At 41.0% G+C, this 27,500-nt stretch overlaps 1 protein-coding gene across 2 annotated transcripts in view; it reads left to right on the top strand.

The window, feature by feature from the left end:
* The first annotated feature begins 2,664 nt into the window (after window positions 1-2,664).
* STRN (striatin) overlaps window positions 2,665-27,500 on the top strand; it is a 116,558-nt gene continuing 91,722 nt past the window's right edge. The window contains exon 1 of one of the 2 annotated variants that reach the window (XM_079940458.1): window positions 2,665-3,070. In XM_079940458.1, coding sequence (XP_079796584.1) covers window positions 2,837-3,070 — 234 coding nt within the window. In that variant the 5' untranslated portion in view covers window positions 2,665-2,836. The remainder of the gene's footprint in view (window positions 3,071-27,500) is intronic. The other variant, XM_079940459.1, reaches the window with a different exon arrangement.

Below are 27,500 nucleotides of genomic sequence, written 5' to 3' on the forward strand. Positions count from 1 at the left end.
TGATGTTAGCTGTGGGTCTGTCATAAATGACCTTTATTATGTTGAGGTACATTCCCTCTATACCTGCTTTGTTGAGAGTTTTTTATCATAAATGGATGTTGTACTTTGTCAAGTGCTTTTTCTGCATCTATTGAGATGATCATATAATTTTTATTCTTCATTTTGTTAATGTGATGTATCACATTGACTGATTTGCAGATTTTCAATCAGCCTTGCATTCCTGGAATAAATCCCACTTGATCATGGTGAAGGATCCTTTTAATGTATTACTGAATTTTGCTAATATTTTGTTGAGGATTTTTGCACCTATGTTCATCAGGGATATTGGCCTGTAATTTTCTTTTCATGTGGCATCCTTGTCTGGTTTTGGCATCAGAGTAATGCTGGACTCATGAAATGAATTTGGAAGAGTTACCTTCTCTTCAATATTTTGGAAGGGTTTGAGAAGGATTGGTATTAATTCTTCTTTGAATGTTAGGTAGAATTCACCAGTGAAGCTCTCTGGTCCTGGACTTTTGTTTATTAGGAGGTTTTTGATTACCGATTCACCCTGCTTACTAATAATTGCTTGGTTCAGATTTTCTATTTCTTCCTGATTCAGTCTTAATAGGTTGTATGTTTCTAGGAATTTATCCATTTCTTCTAGGTTGTCCAATTTGTTGACATATAATTGTTTGTAATTGTCTCATGATTCTTTGTATTTCTGTGGTATCAGTTGTAACATCTCCTCTTTCATTTCTGATTTTATTTATTTGAGTCCTCTTTCTTTTTTCTTGGTGAATCTAGCTAAAGGTGTTATGGGTTCTTGAACAGTTACCATTAAATTTAATCATGTTTTATAGTATGTTATAAATGTATTTAAAGGAATTGTCAGACATGTCTTCTATTAGAGGGGGAAAAAAACTTTTAACATTCAAAACTTGTAAGATTACTTAAATCCTTCAGATGAAAAACTATGCCATTGTTGCATTATTGTCCCCTTGATACTCTGATAGATCTGACAAGTAAGAGAGGAGGCAACCTGTTAACAGAACTAGCAATCAGGAATTCTGGTTTCTAGTTTTGACTGTGCCACTCACTCAAAGCCTCATTGTGAACAAGTTCAACTTCTTTGGACTTCAGTTTCCTAAACTGTAAAATGAGAGGACTGGGTAGTATCTCAGAGGACGCTTACAGCCAAAATAATTTACGACACAGGGAATTTGGTCAGGCCTGGATTAAACTTTTATTACAATAAAGAATGAATTCATAAAGCTGAAACATTGAATAACTGGGAGAGAGAGCTAGCCATCTTTGCAACCAGATTAGATACAATGTGTTTCCTGTCCTTTCCACAAGTAGCAATGGGAAGAGGGGGAGGGGGGAGCACAGGGACAGGATGTCCTTCCCTGACATGTCACTCACCAGCCTATATCTTTACATTTTTTTTCATGGCCACAAAAGAATTACAAAATGACTTGCTATGGGGACAAAATAAGTGCTTAATTTCAAGTTCATTTGCTAAGTTTTTTTCAGGTGCCTTCCTTTCATTATCGCTGTAGTGTGAATTTATAGTGACATAACTTCAAAGACTTGGGAGAGGATAACATTTAGAGAGAAAGACTAGAAAGGAGTTCGGTGTGCTTTCGGTAGGCTAATACTATCGCCAGTTTGCAAATGAACCGTGGAAGAAACTGGGAACCCGACAAGTGAAAAGGGAGAAGTGCCTGGATACCTAAGATAGCTCTAGGGAGCAGAAAGGCACTTTTGTTTTTTCAGGTAATTTAACTTTAAGGCACTGTGAGAATTGACTGTATATTTGCCAGTCTCCCTTTGATGGCAGGAATAGTGTCATTTATCTTTATATCCCCAGTGACAGATAGCACTTAGAGTCAAATATTTGCTGAAATGACTATAAATTGCTCGGGAATAAGAAAAAACGAGATTGAAATAACAAAGCCTTGGCTATCCGAAACTTTTACAGGATTTACTGCAACATTAACTACAAAGGGAAAAGGACTTCAGCGGAGTAGTGTTTCAGATGAAGTGTCAACAAACCAGAATTTGGAATAAGCAGAAAGCTGCTGGGTTGAGTCCAGGAGAGAGATGATCAGAGTTCCTTCTAAGTGAAAACTGATCAGGCAACAGGTTTGATTAAACCCTAAGTGTAAAAGAAAGGCAGGAGCGACAGCGATACGGAAATGTACAGAACTCAGGAGTGTCTAGGGTCAGAGAATCACCCAAGTCGGAGCAGAAGGGAGAGGTCCGAATGTGCTGGCTGGAGAACCCCGGTCCAGCCGCCGAACTGGCGAAGCTCGCTTTGAGCTTGTTTCTTAGCAGAACTACCAGGAAGCCCTGAAAGATGTGCAGCTCGGGCTGGCATTGCAGCGCGATAACTTCCGTGTGTGTGTGTGTGCAACAGCGAGCGTCGCCCGAGAACTTCCGCGTGCGAGGGAGACTGCAGCACCACCCGCCAGCGCCCTGCCCCTAGAGTGAGGAAACCCGCGCTCCCCGCCGGGGGGCGGCCCCCTCCGCCGCGGGCATGGGCGGGACTGGGGCTGGGGCAGGGCCGCGGCCCCGCCCCAGCCGATCGCAACCCCACAGGCCGCCCGGGCCGCGCTCGCCGGCGCCACGCCCTGCGACTACATTTCCCAGCAAGCCCCGGGAAGCCCGCGCGCCGCAGTTGACCCATTTCCCGGCCCGTCCCGGGCTCGGTCGGCCCCCGCGCCCAGGCGGCTGCTCCCTGCTGACTGGGGTGTGGGCGGGGAGCGGCGGAGGGAGAGGGAGGCGCTGCTGGCCGCTGCAGTTGCCTCCGCTGCTGGGCGCCTGGGCAGCTCCCCCGGTTCCCGCGGCCGCCATGGACGAGCAAGCGGGTCCCGGCGTCTTCTTCAGCAACAACCACCCGGGCGCCGGCGGTGCCAAGGGTCTCGGGCCTCTGGCGGAGGCTGCCGCGGCCGGCGACGGGGCGGCTGCGGCGGGGGCGGCCCGAGCCCAGTACAGTCTCCCGGGGATCCTGCACTTCCTGCAGCACGAGTGGGCCCGCTTCGAGGTCGAGAGAGCCCAGTGGGAAGTGGAGCGGGCGGAGCTGCAGGTAAAGACCCTCCCGGCCTGGCCCTCTTCATCCCGCCTCTTCGCTCCCTTCCGCCCCGCCCCGGACCCTTCCCCCTCCCCCGCTCAGCCCTCGCTCGTCCCCTCCCCCTTTGCTCCCGCCCATCCCACCCAGAACCTTGTCCCCTTCCTCCCTTCACCTTTGCCTTTCGCCGACCCCACTTCCTCGACCCAGGTTCCCACTCCCGCCCGTGATGCGTTGTTTACCCTCCCCGCACCTTTTCATCTGCTCCTTCCCACTCTTAACTCTCAGGCTCATTTCAGCGCTCTTGCCATTCCACATCTTAGGTCTTCCCTTTCAGTTTACTAATTGGGCTGACAGTAGTTTTGCGAGATGAGCAAATCATGTCCTGTCCTAGTGAGTCCCATCCTAGGTCTAGAGACGGTCCCCGTAAAAGGTGTTGACAGTTGGCGCCTGTCTGTAAGGAAGGTGATCAAAGAAGACCAGAAGTTGTGTCCGTGGGGCCTTGACTTTAGGCAAGATGCTGCTCTTGGGCCAAAGTGTTACTAGGAATGTCGGCTCCCTTTTTATATATGTAAATGTTTCTTCTCTTCCTTCTCTCTCACCCCCTCCCGCGTTTCTTTCAGCTGTTTTAGATTCGTGGATTTTGAATGAATTTCATGGATTTTCACAGTCAGATGATGGTTCAGGGATGGTTTTCAGTTCTCAGAATCTGAAGCTTCCTAAGGGTTAATTTTCTGTTCAAGGTTTTGTGAGATTAACTTGTAATTTAAAAGGAACTAAAAGGGGCTTTAAAGTTGATTACATTTCCTTTCATAATCTGCAAGGTAAAGTATTGGGTTGGCTGGAAGGTTCGTTCAGTTAATGAATGCGTTGTTCAATAAAGTTCTTAGTGAAAAAGAAAAATGTGTCTCTTATTTTTACTGAAAACCGAACGAGCTTTTTGGCCAGCCCAGTATATCCAGGGAGGAAGCTATCGTGGGCTCTTAGAAGAATGAAAGTGAGGCTGATACTTTGCAGGCCCTTCTGAATTGGTAAGTAGGTTTCAGTGGTTGTTCTTAAAACTTTCAAGGCACTTCCAAGGCATACACCAATTTCACCAAGAACTTAAAGAACTCTGAGTGGCTGTGCCTTTCTGTTTTACTGGCTAATACTGTATGCTTATGAAATCTGAGTGTAGTTATGGTTGGTGAAACACTTGAAGTTAAAATGCTACCCACGGTGACACCGTTTTGGGTAGCATGTATTTTCTTTGGCACTTAAAAAAAAGAAAAGGAGAAATAGAATCATGTGCTGGAACGGGCTGCTTTGGTGGAGTGGAAGTGGTCGTGGAAGGAGCAAGCAGAAAGGGTTATAATACAAGCTGTGGTTGCTGCCAGCTCTGTGACCTTGAGGAAATCCTTTAACCTCTTTGAACTTCACTTCCATCATTTATTCAGCATATTTATTGAGTGCTTATACTGTGCCTCTAGGCCCTGGGATTAACAAAACTGACAAAGCTTCTGCCCTCATAGAGCTTATGTTTTAGTCGGGAGGCAAACAGTCAGCAAATGCAACTATATAGTATACTGATCCACAGTGCAGCTGCTATGGGAAAAATAAATCAGGGTACAAGTGTAGAGTGTGATAAGGGCAGCTGTTTTAGATGGAGTGGTCAGGGAAAAATTTGTAATTTTTCTCATAATGAACTAGCAATGCATTCCATAAGTGAGCTTGTGGATTTCAGACTTAACGGAAGTATTAAAGGCAGGCTTTAACTTTAATGTTGTACAGTTGTGGATAATGATTTTTGTATGCAGCTGCTTAAATTTTAATTTCTTATCCAGTTTAGGGAATGTAAGATAAATCACACTACTTTGTTCAAAAACAAACAACAATTCTTACCTCATTACCTGGGAAATTTGAGAATTTCCAACCTATCTCAACTCCTTTCCCCCCAACCCCCATATTTAACTTTTCAATTTACCTGTAACTGTAGTTACTCTTTAGTTATGCCCCCTCTACGCCTTCCCCCAAAGTATACACATATACACATACTACTTACCGGGTTATTTATCGCAAATCTTAAACTTCTGGTAGGTTTCCCATTGGTGCTCATCATATTAAGGGTACTACATTTTTACAGTATCTTTTGGTTTGTGCTCCAATTAAATTAAGCATCCATGGAGAAACTTAGAAAATGTGCCATAGTTTTTAAACAGAACAAGTATGTATTTTGGAAGGAGAGAGTTCGCAGGAATCGGTGCTCTTTGACCCTTTTATTAGCATAATTGAAAATATATTTTAAAAATCATTTCTTTACATCAACATCATTAAATTTGACCATGTCCTTTTTTTTTCTTTTCCCATTGGAATTTTTCTAGAAAAACAGTAGGAAATAAGAATTGAATGAATGAAATTTGGATCAGTTGGTATCCTCCTTTTATTTTTAAATCTCTGCTTAAGTCATTAACACTAGAGTCAACAAAAATACCTTTAAGATTAGGTCTAATTTGTCCCTTCAGGAACCTGTCAGTCCTGCTCTTTCAAGTTGCCAGGGCAGAGTTGTGAAAGGCAGTCCAAGCTCTCATCTCCCTGGCCTGCCGGCACCACTTCCTCCTTCCTTCAGATCTTGGGAGTAAGGAACTGGCCACATTGTGCCAAAAAATTGGACATTTTTTGCCCCCTTGCCCATCTATGTTAATATGAAATTCTCTTTTTACTTTTGGCAATCCCCCTCCTGCCTCACCACCACCATTCATATGAGAATAGGTAATTCATGGGAAAAGATTGGTTACGGTTATTATTGAGCTTTATATTTGTGTAAGGAATTGGAGATAGAATACAAATCATAACATTTGAGAGAATTTTCTGTGTATGAGACATTGTGCTAGATGATTTCAAAGAAACAGTCTAATAGGAGTGATAGAACAAACAAAATGCAGTAGAATCAGAGTTTATCATTTGGGGGGTTTAAATTTTCTTAGGCTAGCATAAGAGAGGAGGGCTAATAGTGAATGGGGAGATTAGCAGGAAGAAAGAATTTATGAAGTAATGAGAACCTAAGGCTCAGTATTTGAAAATTACTGACTTCTGGGAAAGAAGCATGTAAGTAAAAAATAGAAGGTATTGTTCCTAGATTTAGAAGTTTGTGTGTGGTAGGGGAGGCTCTGCTGTCTACCTGGAAATGCTGAATTGCATGAAAAAAGGTGATATGATTGAGTACTAGGGCATTTGGTATGGAGGCTGTGCTGGAATGTTTATGAGTCTGGGTTTTGGCATTATTGGTTCATATTTTCATTCAACAAATGTTTTCAAGTACCTACTTCATACCAAGTCCTGTTCTAAGGCACTGGAGAAACGATAACGATTAAAACAGATCCTACCTGCATGAAGCTTAAATCGTGGGGGAAGACTGGCAGCAATAAATGAATACATTCATCAGACGTTGGGTGGTAATAAGTGCTGTGATAAGGTAAGGTAAGGAGGATATGGAGCGCTTGAGAGGGTGGAGTGGGGAAGAAAGGCTTTACTATTGTTAAGGTGTTATTTAAACAAAGACCTGAAAAGGTGACATCTGAGGAAAGAGTGTTCTAGGCAGAGGGAAGAGTAGGGGGAAGGGGAAACATGCTCGGAATGTTTGCAGAGTGTTTAGGCAAGTGTGGCTGGAGTAGAGGAGGAGAATGGAAGAAATGATGTCAGAGATACTGGGTCTTGCTCATTGTAAGGACTTTATTTTTACCTCAGCAAGATGGGCACCTGTTGAAATGTTTTGAGCAAAAGAGTGACACCATCTTTAAATGCAACCCTTTGCAAGGATCCAGAATAGACTTGGAGGGGAGAAAGGGGAGATAAATCAAAGTCTAGTTAGGAGGCTATTCTAATAATCCAAGCCAGAGGTGAACTAGGGCAATAGTGATGCGATAGGTGAATAATATTCACATGTGATACATACTCAAAATATAATGGATCCTGAATACATTTTTGGAGGTAGAACTAGCAAGATATGCCGAACGATAGGTTGTGAGATTTGAGAAAAAGGGGAGTCAATTATGACTCAATTATTATTATTTTTTTTTTTGCGGTACGCGGGTCTCTCACTGCTGTGGCCTCTCCCGCCGCAGAGCACAGGCTCCGGACGCACAGGCTCAGCGGCCATGGCTCACGGGCCCAGCCGCTCCGCGGAATGTGGGATCTTCCCGGACCAGGACACGAACCCGTGTCCCTGGCATCGGCAGGCGGACTCTCAACCACCGCGCCCCCAGGGAAGCCCTCAATTATTTTGACTGAGCAGCTTCATAGGACTATTGTGAAGGTTTACCGAGCATTTATTTATTTTTAAATTTTTTTTATTTTTGGCTGCTTTGGGGTCTTCGTTGCTGCACGCGGGCTTTTCTCTGGTTGCGATGAGCAGGGGCTACTCTTCGTTGTAGTGTGCAGGCTTCTCATTGCGGTGGCTTCTCTTGTTGTGGAGCACGGGCTCTAGGCACGCGGGCTTCAGTAGTTGTGGCTCGTGGGCCCTAGAGCGCAGGCTCAGTAGTTGTGGTGCACGGGCTTAGTTGTTCCGCGGCATGTGGGATCTTCCGGGACCAGGGCTCGAACCCGTTCTTCTGCATCGGCAGGCGGATTCTTAACCACTGCGCCACCAGGGAAGCCCTACTGAGCATTTAAATGGACAAAATAAGTACTTAAAATGACAGTTTATGTTTTGTTATTATTATAACTATTATTTACAATTACAGTGAAAGGCAACATGGCATAGACCTGGATTTAAATCTTTGCTTTAAAACTTACTATTTTATTTCATGCTAAAAATATATGTTTACCGTAATTATGACCTCTCAGGACCTTAGTGTCCTCATTTGTAAGGTGAGGCTGATAAACTACCTTGTGAGAATTAAATGAGATATTTTAAAATATCTAGCAGAAGTCTGGTACATAACACAAAGTAAGGGCCGAATAAATAAATGGTATCAAGTGCATGATGTTAAATTTGTACTCCAATTTGTCTCCTTGTCCCCAGAGAAAAGCAGAATCTTCAGTCATAAATCTTCTAAGGCTAGAGCATGTAATTGTCATCCTGGGACCATGCAGTCTAATACTCTGGGTCGGATCATGGCACTCAGGGACATTTATGGAGGAGTGAATTATTGCCATTCCATAGCAATCAGTCTCTCTCCCCGCTGCCCTTGGAGCGCCCAGACAGGTAGCATCAGGGCCACTGTGAGGGGGGACACAGTGAGGGAAGGCCAGGAGGAAGTGGGGGCCACCCTGCGGTATCCTGTCCCCTCCTGAGGCACCGTCAGGTGGGATCCAGGGTGGGACTCAGTGTCCAGGAGCCCAGGAGAGGCCACGGGGACCCTCAGGCCGGGAAAGGCAGACCCGAGGCGGGCCGCCCTGGGCCCAGGGGAGCAGAGGTAAGGTTCCTTGGAGGAGCAGACTCCCCTGGGCAGCCGACCACCATGCTCCTGGCCTGGTGGGTGGTCACAGCCCATCTTTCTCTCCCCCAAGGGGACTCGCCGAGAGAGAGGGGGTGGCCAGCAGTGTGACCTGTCTGTCACGTGAGCTGGGCGCCCAGGCTGGATGTGAGCTCCCTCCAGAGCACGTAACAGGCGGGGTTCACTCACAGGGCTGGGCTGGGCTGGGACGGACGCCCCGACCCGGCCCTTCGGCACCCTCTCGCCTCATCTGTCCGTCGGTCAGCCTCAAGACATTGACTGTATACTTGAAATGTTCTTGCTTTTCTTTATAATCCACTATGTGTCTGTTGTTTGGAACATATAAATTTCTCTGAATATGTTTGTCTTAACCTTGCATGACTTTTTGGATAACAAATTATATACATTTACCAACCACTCTATAAAACTAATCTTTGGTATTATTTGGCCTTTTTAAACCACTTCCTTTTAACTTGGAACAGGTGAACCCCATTGTGGTATGGTATAATTTTGTAAACAGGTTCGTTTTTCATTCTATTCATATTCTTGACAATTTATAATCTTTAAATATATTTTGGAAAGATTATAGAGGTTCTACTCTTTTAAAACATATCCTAGTATTTGTCACTTTAGTTCAGTGTTTTTCAACTTTAGCTGCAATCTTAGAATAATCTGAGAAGCTTTAAAAAATATTCGTTTCCTGGCCTGTACCCCAGATCATTTAAATCAGATAAGAATTAGGGGGTCCATGGCATTAGTATTCTTTTGAGTTTCCTGGTGGCTCTAATATACAGCAAGGATTGAGAACCATTGCTTTAGTCGTCCTTTTCTGTTATTATGTATGTTAGTGATTTCAACACTTGTGTTTGTATTCCAGATATGGATGACTTTTTATATAATTTGGGATATAATTTCTGTTATTTTTCTATTATTCTTTCTGATGGTACCTAGCATTTTTAGGCAGTAGAATATTATAGCTTGAATCACCTCCTGCTGAATGAGAGATATAATGATATAGTAATCTTTGAGCTGGAATAAACTTTGGAAGTAATCACCTACAACTTTATTTTAGAGGTAAAGTGAAGCCCAGAGAAGGGTTAAATGACCACGAATGAAATAGGTTTCATACAAGTCCTGTCACTTAAATCTCCAGATACCTTTATGGTTTTTAAAAAACTTCTCAAATACATTATCTTCCTTGATCCTTACAACCTTCTCAGTTAATCAGAGTCACACTAATGTGACTTATCATTTCCCTTTTTATTTTAAAACAACAAACATGGAGATTTTACTGTGTTCTACATACTGTTCTCTAGCTTATTTTATTAGCTACATTTAAGATTTCCTCTTGACTTTGGTGTTCTGTAGTGTCATTATGATGTGTCAAGGTATAGATTTCCTTTTATTTTATTTGGGACTTTGTTAGGCTTGAATCTCTAGATTGACATCTCATTAGTTCTGCAGAATTCTTGGTCATTATCTCTTTAGATTTCTCCTCTATCTTATTCTCTTTTCTTTTCCTTTTGGGTCTCTGATTACATGTATCTTAGGCCTTCTTTATCTGCTCTATATTTCCCATTTTTTTTATCACTACATGCTTTATTCCAGATAGTTTATTCTGATTTATCATCCAGTCCATTAATTTTCTCTACAGTTGAATCTAGTGTTTTAAGGTCATCTAGTGAGTTTGTGATTTTGGTTATTGTTGAACTTCAGTTTTGGTTCCATTTATAAATCTGCTGCATCTTTTCTTAGCAGCTTCCTATTCCCTGAAGATATTTTCAGGGTCGTCTTTTATTCTTTAAACCTAGTGAGTATAGTTATTTCTTTTTCTTTGTTTTTTTTTTCTATTTTTTTTTTTTGTACTGATCTCCATTAGAGGATGCTAATTAACCAACACATTATTTTGAAAAATAATAGATAAAAGAATTGTTTCAATTGATTGATCTTATGCATTTATTTTATGAGGTGTACACTGGGTGACCAAATATTAGATGATGGGATAACTGACTGTCTCCATACAAGTATTCCAGCTAACGAAGACGGCATAGTGGAAATAGAAGATCACCATGTTGCCATGCGCTGGCACGTAGGTGAGCATGGAGCCTGAGGGAGTGGCCTAGAGGACAGATACCTTGAGACAGTGGAAAGTGGCCTAGAAGCTGGGACATCACCTGGATGAGGAGTTGCACAGTGTGAGGCATGGTGAATGCACTGAACACCGAAAGGCCCCAGGGGTAGCACAGAAAGGAGAGGAGATCCAGTTCGCCTGCTTCACGCCATCACACATCAGCACGGGAAATTGTTTTGGAAACTAGAAGTTAAAAATCAAGGTTTCAGCAGGACCACGCTCCCTTCAAAGCCTCAAGGGGAGGATCCTTCTTTGCTTCTACCAGTTTCTGGTAGCCCCGGGTGTTCATTGGCTTGTGACAGTGTTAACTCTGATCTCTGCCTCTTCACATGGCCTTTTTCCCTCTGAGTCTGTCTCTTTGTTTTTAATTAATTAATTTATTTATCTTTGGCTGCATTGGGTCTTTGTTGCTGCAAGCGGGCTTTCTCTAGTTGCAGTGAGCGGGGGCCTACTCTTTGTTGTGGTGCATGGGTTTCTCATTGCGGTGGCTTCTCTTGTCACAGAGCATGGGCTCTAGGCACACGGGCTTCAGTAGTTGTGGCAGGTGGGCTCAGTTGTTGTGGCTCGCGGGCTCTAGAGTTGTGGCTCGCAGGCTCAGTAGTTGTGGCTCATGGGCTTAGTTGCTCTGCGGAATGTGGGATCTTCCAGGACCAGGGCTGGAACCCGTGTCCCCTGCATTGGCAGGCGGATTCTTAACCACTGTGTCACCAGGGAAGTCCCCAGTTATTTTGAAGTTGGAGTCTCTCTTCTTCCTATGTGTGAGGTCTTGGAGGTCCCTTTCTGTGGTCTGCTGTTTTTGCTGGCTCCTGCTCATGATGACTTGTTTCTTTGTATGCATAGATACCTGTGTGCTGCTCACTGTCCTTGAAAAAGTATAGGACTAAATCAGGCCTCAAATAAAGGTTTCTTCTTCAGAAAGTTTTGCCTTTGTTTCTGGTGGGTTTCTAGAGGCATTACTTAGACTGACCCACTTTAAAGCAAATTCGTTGCTTGAAGTTTTGGAGCACCCAAATAGTTGACGCCTATTTTGGTTGTAAATACTTATGTGGGCCAATATACTTCTGCTTCACCTTTGCCTTGAGGGTATAGGCCCTTTAGGGCCTTAGCTAAATGTATATCTCCTATTAGACTCTATACTCTGGATGGTTCTGGTCTTTGCATTTTGCCTTTTGGGTCCTGCAAAGCTGTCAAAACTGAAGCTCGGATTTGTTCTGATTGGTCATCACCAAAGGGCAAAAGTGGCTTTTGTTCCCTTACCTCATGGGTTCCCATTTTCCCTTCAATTTTGGTCAAATAATTCCTTACTTTCTCACCAGCTTTGCTTTTTTTTTTTTTCTCCTTTTTTGCGGTACGCGGGCCTCTCACTGTTGTGGCCTCTCCCGTTGCGGAGCACAGGCTCCGGAGGCGCAGGCTCAGCGGCCATGGCTCACGGGCCCAGCCGCTCCGTGGCATGTGGGATCTTCCCAGACCGGGGCACGAACCCGTGTCCCCTGCATTGGCAGGCGGACTCCCAACCACTGCGCCACCAGGGAAGCCCCAGCTTTGTTTTTTAAGATGATTGTAGAAATATTTTATCTAGAACTTTTAGCTCTTTTCAGTAGGAGAGTTGTTTCACGGCATCGTTACTAGAAACTAAATTCTCTTATATTACTTTCAAAAACTGACAAATAAAAATGGCCCCAATAATTATTTGGGGAGAAATATCATTGGTAGCATTTCTTTATCAAGAGATGTGCCTATAGCCCTAAATATTATTTACTATCTAAATTACTTTTCTTTGTACTGGTAGGATACTTACAACTTTTCTCCAAAATCTTGGTAATTTAGGCAGAATTTAAAACAAACTCTTTTACTAATCAGCCTTTGAAAGATGTTTGAAAGTCCAAATAATTGGAACTGGTTTCCCTTTGTCAGCCTACTATGTACTTGATGTTAGCTACACTTTTTTTTTTTATACTTTTTGATTTATGGAAGTTTTAATTCTGGGCCATTAGAAATAAAATTGCCCTTGGGATCTTCGGAGTTTCTTGCTTTGGTCGCCATTTTGATAAAGCAATTTATTGACCATCATAATTTGACAGTGGAAAGTGTGGACCTTCTAGTCAGACAGCTCCATAACTTCTGATTTATAATTTTTTTGGACCTCATTTTTATTTATTTTATTTTACTTTTAAAATTTTTATTTATTTATTTTTTGGCCACGCTGCTTGCGGGATCTTAGTTCCTGACCAGGGATTGAACCTAGGCCCTCGGCAGTGAAAGCGCAGAGTCCTAACCACTGGACCACCAGCGAATTCCCTGGACCTCACTTTTGTTTGTAAATTGTAGATAACATACCCACCAAGCAGAGTAGTTGTAAGGTTTTTAAAAGATAAAATATGCACAGTACATGACCCATAATAGGTGTCCAATAAATGGTTTGCTCTTCTTGGTTGAAATTTCTAGGGACAGAATGCATTTGATTGTATTATTTATTTAAATCATGTTTTAGAAGCCATGAACTAGTTTCAGCGATCCATTTGGCATAGTAGCTGCTTACATTCTCTTTGCCCTGTTAGTAGTGATTTAAGGACAATAAATTGACAGTAGTGAAAGCAGGGAGCAGCCCAGAGATGGCAGTAGTAGGTGGTAATAACTTGTAGGCATTGCAGCCTGGAGACATAATAGAGGAAAATTGTAGTTTGGGAGAGAAATCTGAGGCAAGAAAGAGAAGTTGAAAAGGGGGTAGAAGAAAAGAATAGACAGGGAAAGGAGCAGAGGGGTTGAGGGGAACATAGGCAGACAGGAGGCAGAAACTGCACTGCACACATTCACCTGTTCTTAATTCCTAATGGATGTATTTTCTGTAGTCTTCGTTTTAGTACTTACTACTGTAGAATTTTAAGGCTGACAGGGATAGACACTAATCATATTTTTACCTCCTGAGGGACCTTAGAACTTAAGCAGTCTCATCCCTTGTTTTATCATTTAGAGCCAGAGAGAGGAAGTGAATTGTCTTAGATCACTCTGTGAGTTGGTGTAGATTTAGGTTAGAACTCAGGAGTCCCAGTACTCAGGCCAGGCCATTGTTCTCCATACCACATTGTCTCCTTTTATTGATCCCTCACCCTGAATGACTGCTTCTGATCTGAAGTAGACAAGAGAATTATAATATTTACCTGAAATCACTACTAATAGGGTGAAGAGAATGTAAGCAGCTACTATGCTGAATGGATCACTTAAACTAGTTCATGGCTTAACTGTTTAGGTATGCTTTGAATAGCTGTCACAATTTAAAGAAAATTCTTATTTATTTCAAGCTTTTCTTCAGGTAAAATAATTTAATGAAACAATTATATTGTAAGGTGCTTAGGAAGAGTCTTCAACAACTTATGTTCCTGAAATGTGTTTAATAATGTATCACTCTAGTTTCTTTTAATACTTTTATTTATTTTTATGTAGTGAATATTGAAATAAAATGTTTATTTCTTTTTAAAAAATGTCTGCAAATTTGGGACTTTTGCAGCTTGCTCTGAGAATAGCCTAATTAAGTTCTGTATATATTTATTAATATAGTTTGTGTTTATTGATCATATATCAAATTTTGTGTAGTGCTTTAGTTATTAGGTTATTCTTAGCTCACCTACTTTACATACGCTATATTTGAACAGAGTAATATGTCAATCATGTATTTGCTCTTATGCAGTAAGGTATTTGAGGAAATAAAATTCACCTTCTTTGGCAGACTTTAATGCTGTTTAACTTTTGTTATAAAAATACCCTATCTGAACAAGGTGATGGGATATTAGAAAATACTGTTACATAAGAAGGAAAATTTGTCATACAGTTAGTTAAAAGCAGTATGGCCAAAGGAAAATGAGTAGGTATTTTGTTCTGGAGATAAGATAGGGAGAAAAATAAGGGAGCAGAAGCCCTGGAATTCAGGTGAGCTCTGGGAAATATTGAGTAAGGTTGGGTGGAATAGGTATTTTGGGTGTGGTGAATAGGTTCTCGGCATAACTGCACTACAGGGATCCAAGGAAAGGGCGGGGCCGGGGGGGGGGAGTGTTTCATCACCGTACACACAGGTTTTATTAGCACTCATTTACATGTGACAGAAATTGGATCCAGTACCAGCATATCTAGTTAGGAGAAATAAACAGGATGTCAAATTCCACAAGGGTGATACCAGTTTCACCTGATGGAAAATTACAGCCCAGTCTGGGACTTGTTCTCAGTTTTTTTGTTTATACCTCCTAAATGAGAAAGTTAAGCAGTGAGCTAAGGAGCCTAAATGATAGGCACAACTAAAACCTGCTCCTGAGGAATGTGGATTCCTATCAAGCTAAAAGGAGGGAATAGGAGGAGCCTGGGGATCTGGGTCAGCATACTTACTGAACTTGAAAAAGCAGTCAGTCAGGGAAGATGGTGCCCTGGTCACACTAATAGAACCCATACTCTATCTGTTGTTTTCTCTCTTTCGTTTCTTCTTTACCCTCCAAAAATAATAATAGTTTTATTTACTCAGCACTTGCCATGTCCCAGGTACGGTGCTAAACACTTTACATGTATAATCTTTTTTTTAAACTAATTAATTAATTAATTTATGACTGCACTGGGTCTTTGTTGCGGTGCACGGGCTTTCTCTAGGTGAGGTGAGTGGGGGCTACTCTTCTTTGTGGTGCCCGGGCTTCTCACTGCGGTGGCTTCTCTCGTTGTGGAGCACGGGCTCTAGACACGTGGACTTCAGTAGTTGTGGCGTGCGGGCTCAGTAGTTGTGGCATGTGGGCTCAGCAGTTGTGGCTTACGGGCTCTAGAGCACAGGCTCAGTAGTTGTGGCGCACAGACTTAGTTGCTCCACAGCATGTGGGATCTTCCTGGATCAGGGGTCGAACCCGTGTCCCCTGCATTGGCAGGCGGATTCTTAACCACTGCGCCACCAGGAAAGTCCCTATAATCTTTTTTAATCATAATTTAAAAAATCATAATTAAAGGTATTCATAATTATTCCCTAATTCATAGATGAGAAGAGAGGTTAAATAATTTGCCATGAGAAAAATTTGAGTGATGGGCCTGGGCATAGTAAGTAGAAGGAAATATTTTGACATTTTTCTTGTTCTCTCATGCTTCTGAGTCAACGTACAGGCCTGGATATTTTCCTCTCCCTTGTCTGGTGAATTTCTAATCATCTTCCAACATTCATTTTACTTTCTTTGGGAAACCTCTCTGATCTCCAGACACAGTGAAGCTTCATGCTCCCCTAACAGTTTTGTATATATAAGAAAGAAGCTTTGTTATCCAATGCCGTCCAGACTGGTTGGTCAGTAAACCCGAAAAGATGGTTAAAATGACACTTGAAATAATTTAAGTTAAAAATATATAAACGTACGGTCATTTGCCAGCGTAAGACCAGGCCCACTGACCCTTCACTGTTGTTTTTTAGAATGCTGATCGGAGTTCTGTGTTGTCATTTTTTTTTTTTTTTTTTTTTGCGGTACACGGGCCTCTCACTGTTGTGGCCTCTCCCGCTGCAGAGCACAGGCTCCGGATGCGCAGGCTCAGCGGCCATGGCTCACGGGTCTAGCCGCTCTGCGGCATGTGGGATCTTCCCGGACCGGGGCACAAACCCATGTCCCCTGCATCGGCAGGCGGACTCCCAACCACTGCGCCACCAGGGAAGCCCGTGTTGTCATTCTTGAATAAGCTACAATTATAATGTATTGTTAATGATATCTGGTTTTGGTTTTCCTTGAGTAAAGCACAGTGAGTGTAAAACCGTAGATTTTTAATGACCTTTCTCCAGTCTTTTACAGTTGTTTCCCCCACATCTAATTTGACAGCAATATTTTTTAGGGTGTCTCCTTTACTGTCTTTCTTTCTGAATCATTCAACAGTCTTTGTCTTCATACCCATATTTTGCTGGTTTAATTAATATTTAATTGAATTATCTAATCAAAGTAACAAGTGCAGCTGCCGTAAACAGGTTTGGGAGGAAATCTAGTTGACTCTTGGTCAACCAGTGTGTATGAGTAAACTACAGAGAATACTATACTCTAGCTTTGAATGTTTAATATACCTTGGGCTTTGGGCAGTGTTTTACAAAGGGGCTAGAGAATACTGGTTAATCCATAGGGTTGGTTAAGAGAGGATTCGTGGTGAGAACTTCTACTGTATCTTGATTATACCACCTATCTCATACTTTGCATATTTGTTTCCTCACTAGATTGTGAGTCACCTTAAGGGTGTTCTTATTTCCCTAAGGTTCAGCCGAATAACTTGCATATAGCAGTTGCTTAATATATGATTCTTGAATGAATCATGTATTAGGTTACATTGTTACATGAATATGTATTAAATATGTGTCTCTGTATGTATACCTTGTCTCCCAGCTAAATTGTGTCCTTAAGGGCAAGTCTTGTGTCCTACACTTCTTTGATATTTACAGTGTTTGTCATTGTAATGTACAATGGTTGTCCCTTGGTGTCTGCAAAGCGTTGGTTCCAGGACCCCACCCCCATGGATACCAAAATCCACAGGTGCTCAAGTCCCTCATATAAAGTGGTATAGTACTGTAAGCCCTCCATATCCACTGGTTCTGCATCTTTATGTTGGTATACAGAGGAACAGTGTATCTGTCTCTTGCTGCTAGCTATGACTTCCACTGGAAGGAGCCTTTTAGAGCAAGTTGTGTCTGAATTCTGCTGTTTAGAGCATTGCCTGAGCCCTGCCACGTAATTCTGACAGAGCTCATTTTCAGAGATGCTGCTGGCTTCATGATTGCAGCCTGATGTTAGCTGCAGCAAATGGTGCTTGGGTTTTGGTAGTTTTGCCTGTAGGTTTGTTTTCTTCTCCCTTTGTGTGTTAAACACTGACTGCCAGGAAGTGTCTTTGGCATCATGTCCTAAGAAGTCTTTACAATCATCAGGATAATGTGACAATTTTTTCTTCTTTTCTACAGCCCATACCTTAAAATTTTATGCACAGTTCTTTTTCCTTCTAAGTAGATAACAAATGGAATAGTTCTTCTGTGAAGATAAATCTAATTTTAAATAAAATATCTAGTCATCATTACTTTGTATTCTACTTTTCTTTTTGTAGTTGCATTACCAATATGTTGTGATTTCAAACGTTTTTGAACTCTGCTTCTTTAAATAATAAAATAGAAATGCTTCCGTTATCCAGAATTAAGAATGAAAAGTTCTGATTTCCTTATCACTAAGCCTGCATCTTTTCATCAGAAATTAAAGTTTAGCCTTTCGGATCCATGTAGCTACCTAAGTGAGAATGAGCACAAAAAGATTAAAATATGAAAATACCAAAGTTGCCAAAAGCTCGTAGAAAATTTGTTGTGGATTAAAAAAAAAAATTATGCTTTTGCTTGCAAGGTTTTTGGTTGGAACTCTAAGCACTTATTGAATACCTGGCATTCCTCCTACACTTTGGAGACACCATGGAGAACAGGCAGGTATGGTTCCAGTTCACACGGAGCTTATAATCAGGCAGTGATACTTAACTTCAGGTAGATCTGAGTCCATCCTACCTATGGTAATATCTACTTTGCTAATGCCATTTTAGTTTTTCCTGTTTAAAAACCAACCAACCGGTAGTAACAACAAAAGGAACCCCCTTCTTAGCTCTTATCCATTAGTTCGGTCACCCTATCCCTTATTCTCTTTCATATCTCTGTACAGGCCACGTTTACTCCCTTCAGTTTTATACTAATCTCATCTTTCTCTCTCTCAGCTTCTTTGTTCTCTTTCTCTTTTTTGGGTTATTCATTTCTCAGTCTCTTATGATCTTGCTTCCCGTCCTCCAGTCAGATAATTGTTCACCAGATTTTACTCTTTTTTCCAGTAGTTACACTTTTTAAAAAAAATAATTTTATTTTATTATTATTATTATTTTTCATGCCACGTGGCTTGTGGGATCTTAGTTCCCTGACCAGGGATTGAACTCACACCCTCGGCAGTAAAAGTGTGGTGTCCTCACCACTGGATCGCCAGGGAATTCCCGTCCGTAGTTACACTTTAAGTTCTCTCACTCCAGTTGATTGCTTTTATTTAGATGCCTCATAAAATTATATCTTTAGTTAGTCCTGGTACTTTCCACAGTTACAATTCTACATGTCTAATTTCTTGCTAAAATCTTCACCTGGGTGACTTATCACTTGAAACTCAATCGTACTTTCTAAAATCCTTCTCCCAAACCAACTTGACCTTCCTCCCCATACCCAGCCTCTCGTTTACCTTGTCTAAAAACCTAGATTCAGCTTTCACTGAACATTGTACTCTCTTGTCTTCACTATCCCAGCCGCACATCTGATTTTATAAACTCTGTGTAGTTTTAAATCCATTTAATTAATTAATTAATTTAAAATTTTATTTATTTGTGTTTGCGCCACGCAGCACGCAGGATCTTAGTTCCCTGACCAGTGATCGAACCCGTGCCCCTTGCAGTGGAAGCCTGGAATCTAAACCATTGGACTGCCAGGGAAGTCCCTAAATCCATTTTAAATTATTTAATTCCTAATACTGTTGTTACCCCGGTTGAGACCCTCATCACCTCATATCTGGGTGACTGCAGCAAGGGACCTTCCTGATTTTTTACCTCTGGTCTCTCCTTTGGCCAAGGCATTCTGCACAATATTGCCTCTCAAGCTTCTAAAAATATTGATTTGTTCAAGACATTCTTTTTTTATTTTTCATTTTTTCCTGTAGAAGATTTCAAATCTCTCCATAATTCGGCTGTTTATATTTCCTACCTATTTGGTCTTTCCAAACCAAAATAATGTAATCTTGCTTTGTGCATAAGCCATGTCTACTTTTTCTTTTTTTTCTTTAAACCATTGCTCAAAAGGGTTTGCATTCTGGAATGTCCTTCCACCACCTCATAGTTTGTATTACTCTTTCAGATTTATGGGTTCTTTATTCAGATTTAGCTTAAGTCCCATTTCCAACATGAAGAGTTTTTAGATACCCTTAGTTTTTAGTGGTTGTTCCTTTTTTAGTACAGTTGATCCTTGAACAACACAACTTTGAACTGTGTAGGTCCACTTATACACAGATTTTTTTCAGTAGTAAATACTACAGTACTATACCATCCGAGGTTGGCTGAATCCGCTGCTGAGGAACCATGGATATACAGGAACTGCCAGTATGGAGGGACAACTATAAGCTATACAAGGATTTTCGACTACACGGAGGGGAGATGCCCCTAACCCCCTGTTGTTCAAGGGTCAACTGTACTTGCTGTGTCATTTGGCACTTAGGCTGTGTTACCTTATACTGTTTCCTTTTTAAGAATCTGTTCACTTAATTTAACAGGTATTTATTGGGTATCTGCAACATGCAAGTGACTTCTGGAGCTTGGGGATATAGCAGTAAATAGCAGAGACAGTACCTTTCCTCTTGGAGCTTTAGCAACTTCATCTGTGCCCAATTAAAAAAAAATGTTTTTTTTCTAGCACCTATCACAGTACGTGTGAATAATGACGATGTTAGAATTGAGTTCAAATTTGCAGGAAGGAGCTCCTGGACTAATAATGCAGAGCCTCCTTTCCTTCCCCTGCTGCCTTACTGCTGACCAAAATACAGATAACTTTAGAGAAGAGGATGATTATTCTGTAGGATGAGGATATCTTTTGGAAGGTGGCTGTTGTCTTGGATTCAATAATAAATTTTTTAAAAATTAGCCAAAGCAATACTGCCTTGGAAAACATTAACTCAATTGTATACCATTAGTCTCCCATGAAAAGGATGCAAATAAGTAGAATGCAAGCAAATAGAAATCTTTTTTAAAAAGAATATTCATCATCTTGGGATCAGTACTTACTCAGTTCTGTTTTTCACACATGTCATCTTTGGTTTCATAGAAGTAAAGAATGTTAAACTCGGGCTTCCCTGGTGGCGCAGTGGTTGGGCGTCTGCCTGCCGATGCAGGGGACACGGGTTCGTCTGGGAAGATCCCACATGCTGCGGAGCGGCTGGGCCCCTGAGCCATGGCCGCTGAGCCTGCGCGTCCCGAGCCTGTGCTCCGCAGTGGGAGAGGCCACAACAGTGAGAGGCCCGCGTACTGGAAAAAAAAAAAAAAAAGTTAAACTCTTTCATTTTATGGTTGATGGAACTGAGGCTCAGAGCAGTTAAATAACTTTAGTAAGTTACACAGATTAGTGAGCGAACCAGGAGTAGGAATTTCACATCACATCAGAGAACACTGAAGTTTTGTACGATACAGTTCAATAATTGATGTATGTAGTATGGCCCTGAGTTATCAGGAAAAATTAAGTTATGTTCACTGACTTTTTTGAAAAGTGAAAGCAGGAATTTATTGATCTTTTAGATTCAATATACTTCAAAGCTTAAATGAGTTAATTTATATCAAATATTTTTTGTATATGTCTATGAGTCTTCCCTATTTTCCCTACTTTGTGTTCTCTTTTGTTTGCTTTTCAGACTGAGTAAAGATTGTAACTCTTGACATTTTAACCTAATTTTTTATATTAGTTTTTTTGTTGTTGTTTGTTTGTTTTTTGGCCACGCCATGCAGCATGTGGGATCTTATTTCCCTGACCAGGGATTGAACCCGTGCCCCCTGCAGTGGAAGCACGGAGTCTTAACCACTGGATCACCAGGGAAGTCCCTTATATTAGTTTTTTTAAAATCAGAAAATTAACGTATTATGATAATTGAAAGTCAAGTAGTTGTTAATAAAAGCTTGTTTTAACAAAACTTGACTTCCCTAGTTAAGGAATCTACTTATATTGATTTTTTTTTAAGCAGTGTTTTTGTAAACTTGCTATAACGTGAAATAGAGAAGAGATTTAGAGCATGAAACACTGACTAGAAGCCGCTAATTTTTCTACAAAAAAGAAACAATATGAGTCCTTATTTAGAATTCAGGGTTAAATTTAGATTTTATTTTTAGAAACTGTCTAAATTTTATATTTAGCAGTTTTAAAGAAAACCAGAGCTGGACAGTGGTTAAAATGGTAAAAGCAGATTTTAATCAGGAACCATTGAAGTAGAGGGAAAGAGACCTTAATATGGAACTGGGCTCAATCCTGAGTACAAGGAAAGGTGGGATATGTGGCCAATGAGGAGGGTGTGTGTGTGCATGTGTGTTGCCGGGCAGGGTGGGGCGGTAGGTGGATGGAAATTACTAAGAAGAACATCAGGGATCAGGGGGGTTTCTAACTAAATTGACCTTACAGGATTCTTGCTGAAGGCAGGCCAAGGTGATCAGCTATCACCCAGGGGATGGTGGGGATGAGGAATTTGATTGATAATGAGGTTGGTCAGATATTGAAGGTGATGGGTTCTTGCTAAACTGATTTAGTAAGATTCTTTTGTGTTTTTTTAAAAATTTTATTTATTTATTTCTTTATGGCTGTGTTGGGTCTTCGTTTCTGTGCGAGGGCTTTCTCTAGTTGCGGCAAGTGGGGGCCACTGTTCATCGCGGTGCACAGGCCTCTCACTGTCACGGCCTCTCTTGTTGCGGAGCACGGGCTCCAGACGCGCAGGCTTGGTAGTTGTGGCTCACTGGCCTAGTTGCTCCGTGGCATGTGGGATCTTCCCAGACTAGGGCTCGAACCCGTGTCCGCTGCATTGGCAGGCAGACTCTCAACCACTGCGCCACCAGGGAAGCCCCGATTTAGTAAGATTCTTGATAAAATTGGGCAACGTAAAGATGGCCATGGAAATCCAAAGATTGGGTCTAATAGAAGAGAGAACTTAGAGGAGCCTGACTAAAGTTTTGTCAAGGAGAGAATCTTTGTCAGAAGAAATGAGTTATTTAAAATAAGAAGAGCTAGGGACTTCCCTGGCTGGTGGTGCAGTGGTTAAGAATCCGCCTGCCAATGCAAGGGACACGGGTTTGAGCCCTGACCCGGGAAGATCCCACATGCCGCAGAGCATCTAAGCCCGTGAGCCACAACTACTGAGCCTGCGCTCTAGAGCCTGTGAGCCACGACTACTGAAGCCCGCGCACCTAGAGCCCGTGCTCTGCAACAAGAGAAGCCACCACGGTGAGAAGCCTGCACACTTCAATGAAGAGTAGCCCCCACTTGCCACAACTAGAGAAAGCCCGCGCACAGCAACGAAGACCCAACGCAGCCAAAAATAAAATAAATAAGTAAATAAAATTTAAAAAGTAAATAAATAGGGCTTCCCTGGTGGCTCAGTGGTTGAGAGTCCGCCTGCTGATGCAGGGGACACGGGTTCGTGCCCCGGTCCGGAAAGATCCCACATGCCGCAGAGCGGCTGGGCCCGTGAGCCATGGCCGCTGAGCCTGTGCGTCCGGAGCCTGTGCTCCGCAACGGGAGAGGCCACAACAGTGAGAGGCCCGCGTACTGCAAAAATAATAAATAAATAAATAAATAAAATGAGAATAGCTGTATATTCAAAACATAAGAAATATATAGAAAGATAAAAAGTAGATAGTACTCCTTCCTCTCCAATCCTTGTCACAAATCTGTTTAGACGTAAATTCTACTAACAATCTAATGTGTGTCCCTCCAGAATTTCATGTATATACACATGTAAACACACACAGTTGGGTTTTTTATTGAACTCGCATTTGCCTTGGCAATAATTGCATCTTTACATTTTAACTTTTTCCAACTAAGATTTCTCTCTTTCCTTAAGCAGAGATATCCTGTACTTAAAATACCTAGGAATAAACTTAAGAATTTATAGGTTTTATTACTTTTGTGAGTAGGATTCTTTTTCCATTACATTTCTAACTGGTTATTTTCAATATGTGGGAAAGCTGTGCTTGTGTGTACAAAGTCATCTAGTTACCTTGCAGAAATACCTTATTCTTTCTAATGTTTGGTTATTTTAGCTAGAAAAGCCAAGTGTAACTATTTCCAATATTTATTCCTCCTTTTCCAGTACTGGTTATCAATCCCAGAACTTTATATTATGATAGTGGTGCTGGAGAGTCTCCTTTTGTTCCTTTAAAAAAAAAACTTAAAAAAAAATTAAATGGAAACTGTGTAACTGTTAAGTGTGGTATTTGTTAGTGGTTTCTAAAAATTACTATCTAGGGCTTCCCTGGTGGCGCAGTGGTTGAGAATCCGCCTGACAATGCGGGGGACGGGGGTTCAAGCCCTGGTCTGGGAAGATCCCACATGCCACAGAGCAGCTAAGTCTGTGCGCCACAGCTACTGAACCTGTGTTCTAGAGCCTGCGAGCCACAACTACTGAGCCCGTGTGCCACAACTACTGAAGCCCGCGTGCCTAGAGCCTGTGCTCGGCAGCAAGAGGAGTCACTGCAATGAGAAGCCCGCGCAGGGCAGCAAAGAGTGGTCCCCGCTCACTGCAATTAGAGAAAGCCCGTGTGCAGCAACAAAGACCCAATGCAGCCAAAAATAAATAAATAAATTTATAAAAAATAAAAATTACTGTCTAGCATGTTAAGGAAGTTTCTTCTTAGTTTTCTAGGAGTTGTTAACAGAAATAGATAATAAATTCTGTTAATTGATTTTTTTTTTTTCTTTTGCGGTTCGCGGGCCTCTCACTGTTGTGGCCTCTCCCGTTGCGGAGCACAGGCTCCGGACGCGCAGGCTCAGCAGCCATGGGTTTCGGGCCCAGATGCTCCGTGGCATGTGGGAATTTCCCGGACCGGGGCACAAACCCATGTCCCCTGCATCGGCAGGTGGACTCTCAACCACTGCGCCACCAGGGAAGCCCTGTTAATTGATTTTTTGCATCTCCTAAGATAATATGTTATTTTTTCTCACTTATCTTACTAATGGGATAAGCCTGGTTGTGGAGTATTTTTTCTTTTGATATACTGATGTATTTGATTTGTTTATATTTTATTGAGGATTTAGGATTTTTGCCTATGTATTCTTAAAGTCATTATTTTTGGTAATCTTGCTTTGAACTCAGGTGCAGAGGGTTGAGTTCTCATACTTTTCAGTTCATTGCACATTATTATTGGTCTGCACCCAGTCCCTCTCTTCTTTAATTTACTTATCCATTTTTATCTCCATTCCTCTCATATTCTCCTTCCATTGTTTTTATGTATCTTTGTAAAATATTATTGTTTTTCCTGTGCATGTATTTTTTAATTCACAAAAATCAAATTGTATAATTTTCTCTTACTTTTTAAAAAGATTCATCTGTGATATTTTATGGACATGAAAGCCATTACTTTTAACTGTTTGAGAATTTCTGTGACATATTAATGAGTAATGGAATTACTGGTTTGTTGGGTATATGTAGACTTAATTTAAGTAATTTGCTGATTGGTTTCCAGACTGATTGCCCTTGTCTATGTTTCCACTAGCAGTGCATGATCGCACTTTGCTGTTGACACTTGGCATTATCTAGAGTTCTAATTCTTGCTACTCTGATAAATGTGAAGTTATATCTCCTATTTATATTAATTTGTATTTTTCTGGTTATCACTGAGATTAAGCATCTCTTCCTAAATTTGTTAGCCTTTTGGGTTTCCTCTTCTCTAATTTGCTTGTTTATATCCTTTGTAAGAGCATGGAATATCTGTCTCTTTATTGAGATCATCTTCTATCTGTAGTCACAAGTAGGATTAGTTTTCTTTTTTCCTATAATTTATTTTTGGTAATTTTTCAGATTAGTGTTACAGTTTTAACAGGAAACAGAATGATAGTTTAACTTATTAATGGGACAATGGTCAACATATGGCAAAATGGTCCATATTAATAATTCTCATCAAAGAAATATACATTAAAGCAATGAGGTACCCTTTTCTGTCTATGAATCTTCCTTCCTTCCTTCCTTCCTTCCTTCCTTCCTTCCTTGCTGCGTTGGGTCTTCGTTGCTGTGCACAGGCTTTCTCTAGTTGCGGTGTGTGGGCTTCTCATTGCGGTGGCTTCTCTTGTTGCAGGGCATGAGCTCTAGGCGTGTGGCCTTCAATAGTTGTGGCTCGCAGGCTCTAGAGCGCAGGCTCAGTAGTCGTGCTGCATGGGCCTAGTTGCTCCACAGCGTGTGGGATCTTCCTGCACCAGGGCTCAAACCCATGTCCCCTGCACTGGCAGGCAGATTCCTAACCACTGCGCCACCAGGGAAGTCCCTGTCTATGAATTTTTAAAATCAATGATAACACTCAATGCTAGGAAAGATGTTTTAAACTTTACTGTCATACATTGTTGTTTGTATTGTCAACTGGTTAGTATCTATAAGGAAACAGTTATACTTTGACCTAGTAATTCTATTTGTCGTAGTCTATCCCAGAGAAGTAAACAAAAAATTGCCTTAAAAATGTGTATACATGAAGATCATCATTGGCAATTTATTTTGTAATAGTGAAAAATTATAATATAAATGTTAAGGTGTAGTGAAACTAGTATCATTTAGGAATGCTTTTGGCTGCAGGTAAACTCTGTTAACAGTGACCTAACAACTAAAGATCATGTTTCTCACAAGTCTGGTGGTGGGTAGTCTTTTTGTCTGACATAAGCTGGTACAGTTGCTCAGTGAGGACATAAACTTTTTCTATTCTCCTCTGCCATCTTTCACCCTCAGTGTGCGGGCTTATTGTCTTTCTTAGTGTTACATTATGATTACAAGATTGCTATAGTTAGAGACATCAAGACCACAGTGAAAAGCAGCAAAAAGGTTTGTTTGTGTTTTTTTGTTTGTTTATTTGTTTTGGAGTGAGTCTCCTTTATCAGTGAATGATAAACTTTCCCCAGAAGTACCTTCTTTCCATCCCCAGCAGACATCTCATTGGTTACTTGGATATGCATGACTATAACAGAATCTAGGAAAGCAGTCATTTGGCTTTCCAGATTCTATAGTGGGAAGTTACAAGCTAGGTAAAAAAGGGATTAGGAATGTGTGTTTTGAATAGCCATTCCACAAGATCTGCTACAATGGTTAAATAAGTTATGGTAAATTTACTTGAAGTTGTATAATAAACCCAATGAAAATGATGGTATAAAGACAGTAGTAACACGGAAAGTGTTTTCATGACAAAAAGTAAGCTGTAAAATTTTGTACCATGATTCCATCTACGTAGAGAAATGGATTGAGGGGGAATCAGAAGGAAATAATTCAAATGACATAAATAAAAGCAAAATTAGAGTGTATCTGAATAGCTTTGCACATTACTTTTTTTTTGGACAGTGTGGAGGAAAGGGCTGGTGTTCTTTTGTTTTGTATATCTAAAAGCAAAATTGCCAAATCATAGAGTATGTGGGTGGCTTTGTCAGCTCCCTTTTGCAAAAGAAATTTAACTAATTTGCATTGCCACCATCCATATAAAGATACATCTGTATTTCATCTGCTTGTGAACATTGGGTTTTATCACTTAATTTACCTTTTTAATTTAACAGGTATATATGGGATACATCAGGGATAAAACTTTTTAAAAAATTTATGGGACAAAACTTTAAAAAAAATTCAAACTTATAGGAAAGTTCCACAAAGAGTACACAAAAATCTTCACCCAGCTTTACCAATTGTTAATATTTAAAACTGTGATAATTTGTATTTCTTATTACTATTTAGGCTCTTCAGTTTTCCGTGTAGGGATTTATCATCCGTATAAGTCTCATGGCTCTTCATCAGTCTCATTTATTTTTAAGTAGAATCTGGTTATTGTGTTGATTAATATTGACCTTTTTTTAAAGGTAGATTTTTTAAAGTTATTTCTTTCATTTATATTTTCTATTACCTTTCCTTTGTAGCATATCTTATCACACATATCAGATCATTATGCAAAATGTCTTGCAGTTGAATAGTTTACTACATGTATCTTAACTCTGACTATAATCATTTCTTCAGAAGTTATAAAGGCTTATGCTATATTTATAAGAATATAAAAAGCTACTCCTTAAAAAAAACAGTATTTTATGTAGATTATAAGCTCTGTGAAGAAATGGACTATGTCTGTGGTGGACTTTGTCCACCCCAGCACAGTTTCGTTACATGGTAAG

The sequence above is a fragment of the Stenella coeruleoalba genome (genome assembly GCF_951394435.1).
Source record: "Stenella coeruleoalba genome assembly, chromosome: 13".
NCBI classification, from domain to species: Eukaryota; Metazoa; Chordata; class Mammalia; order Artiodactyla; family Delphinidae; genus Stenella; species Stenella coeruleoalba.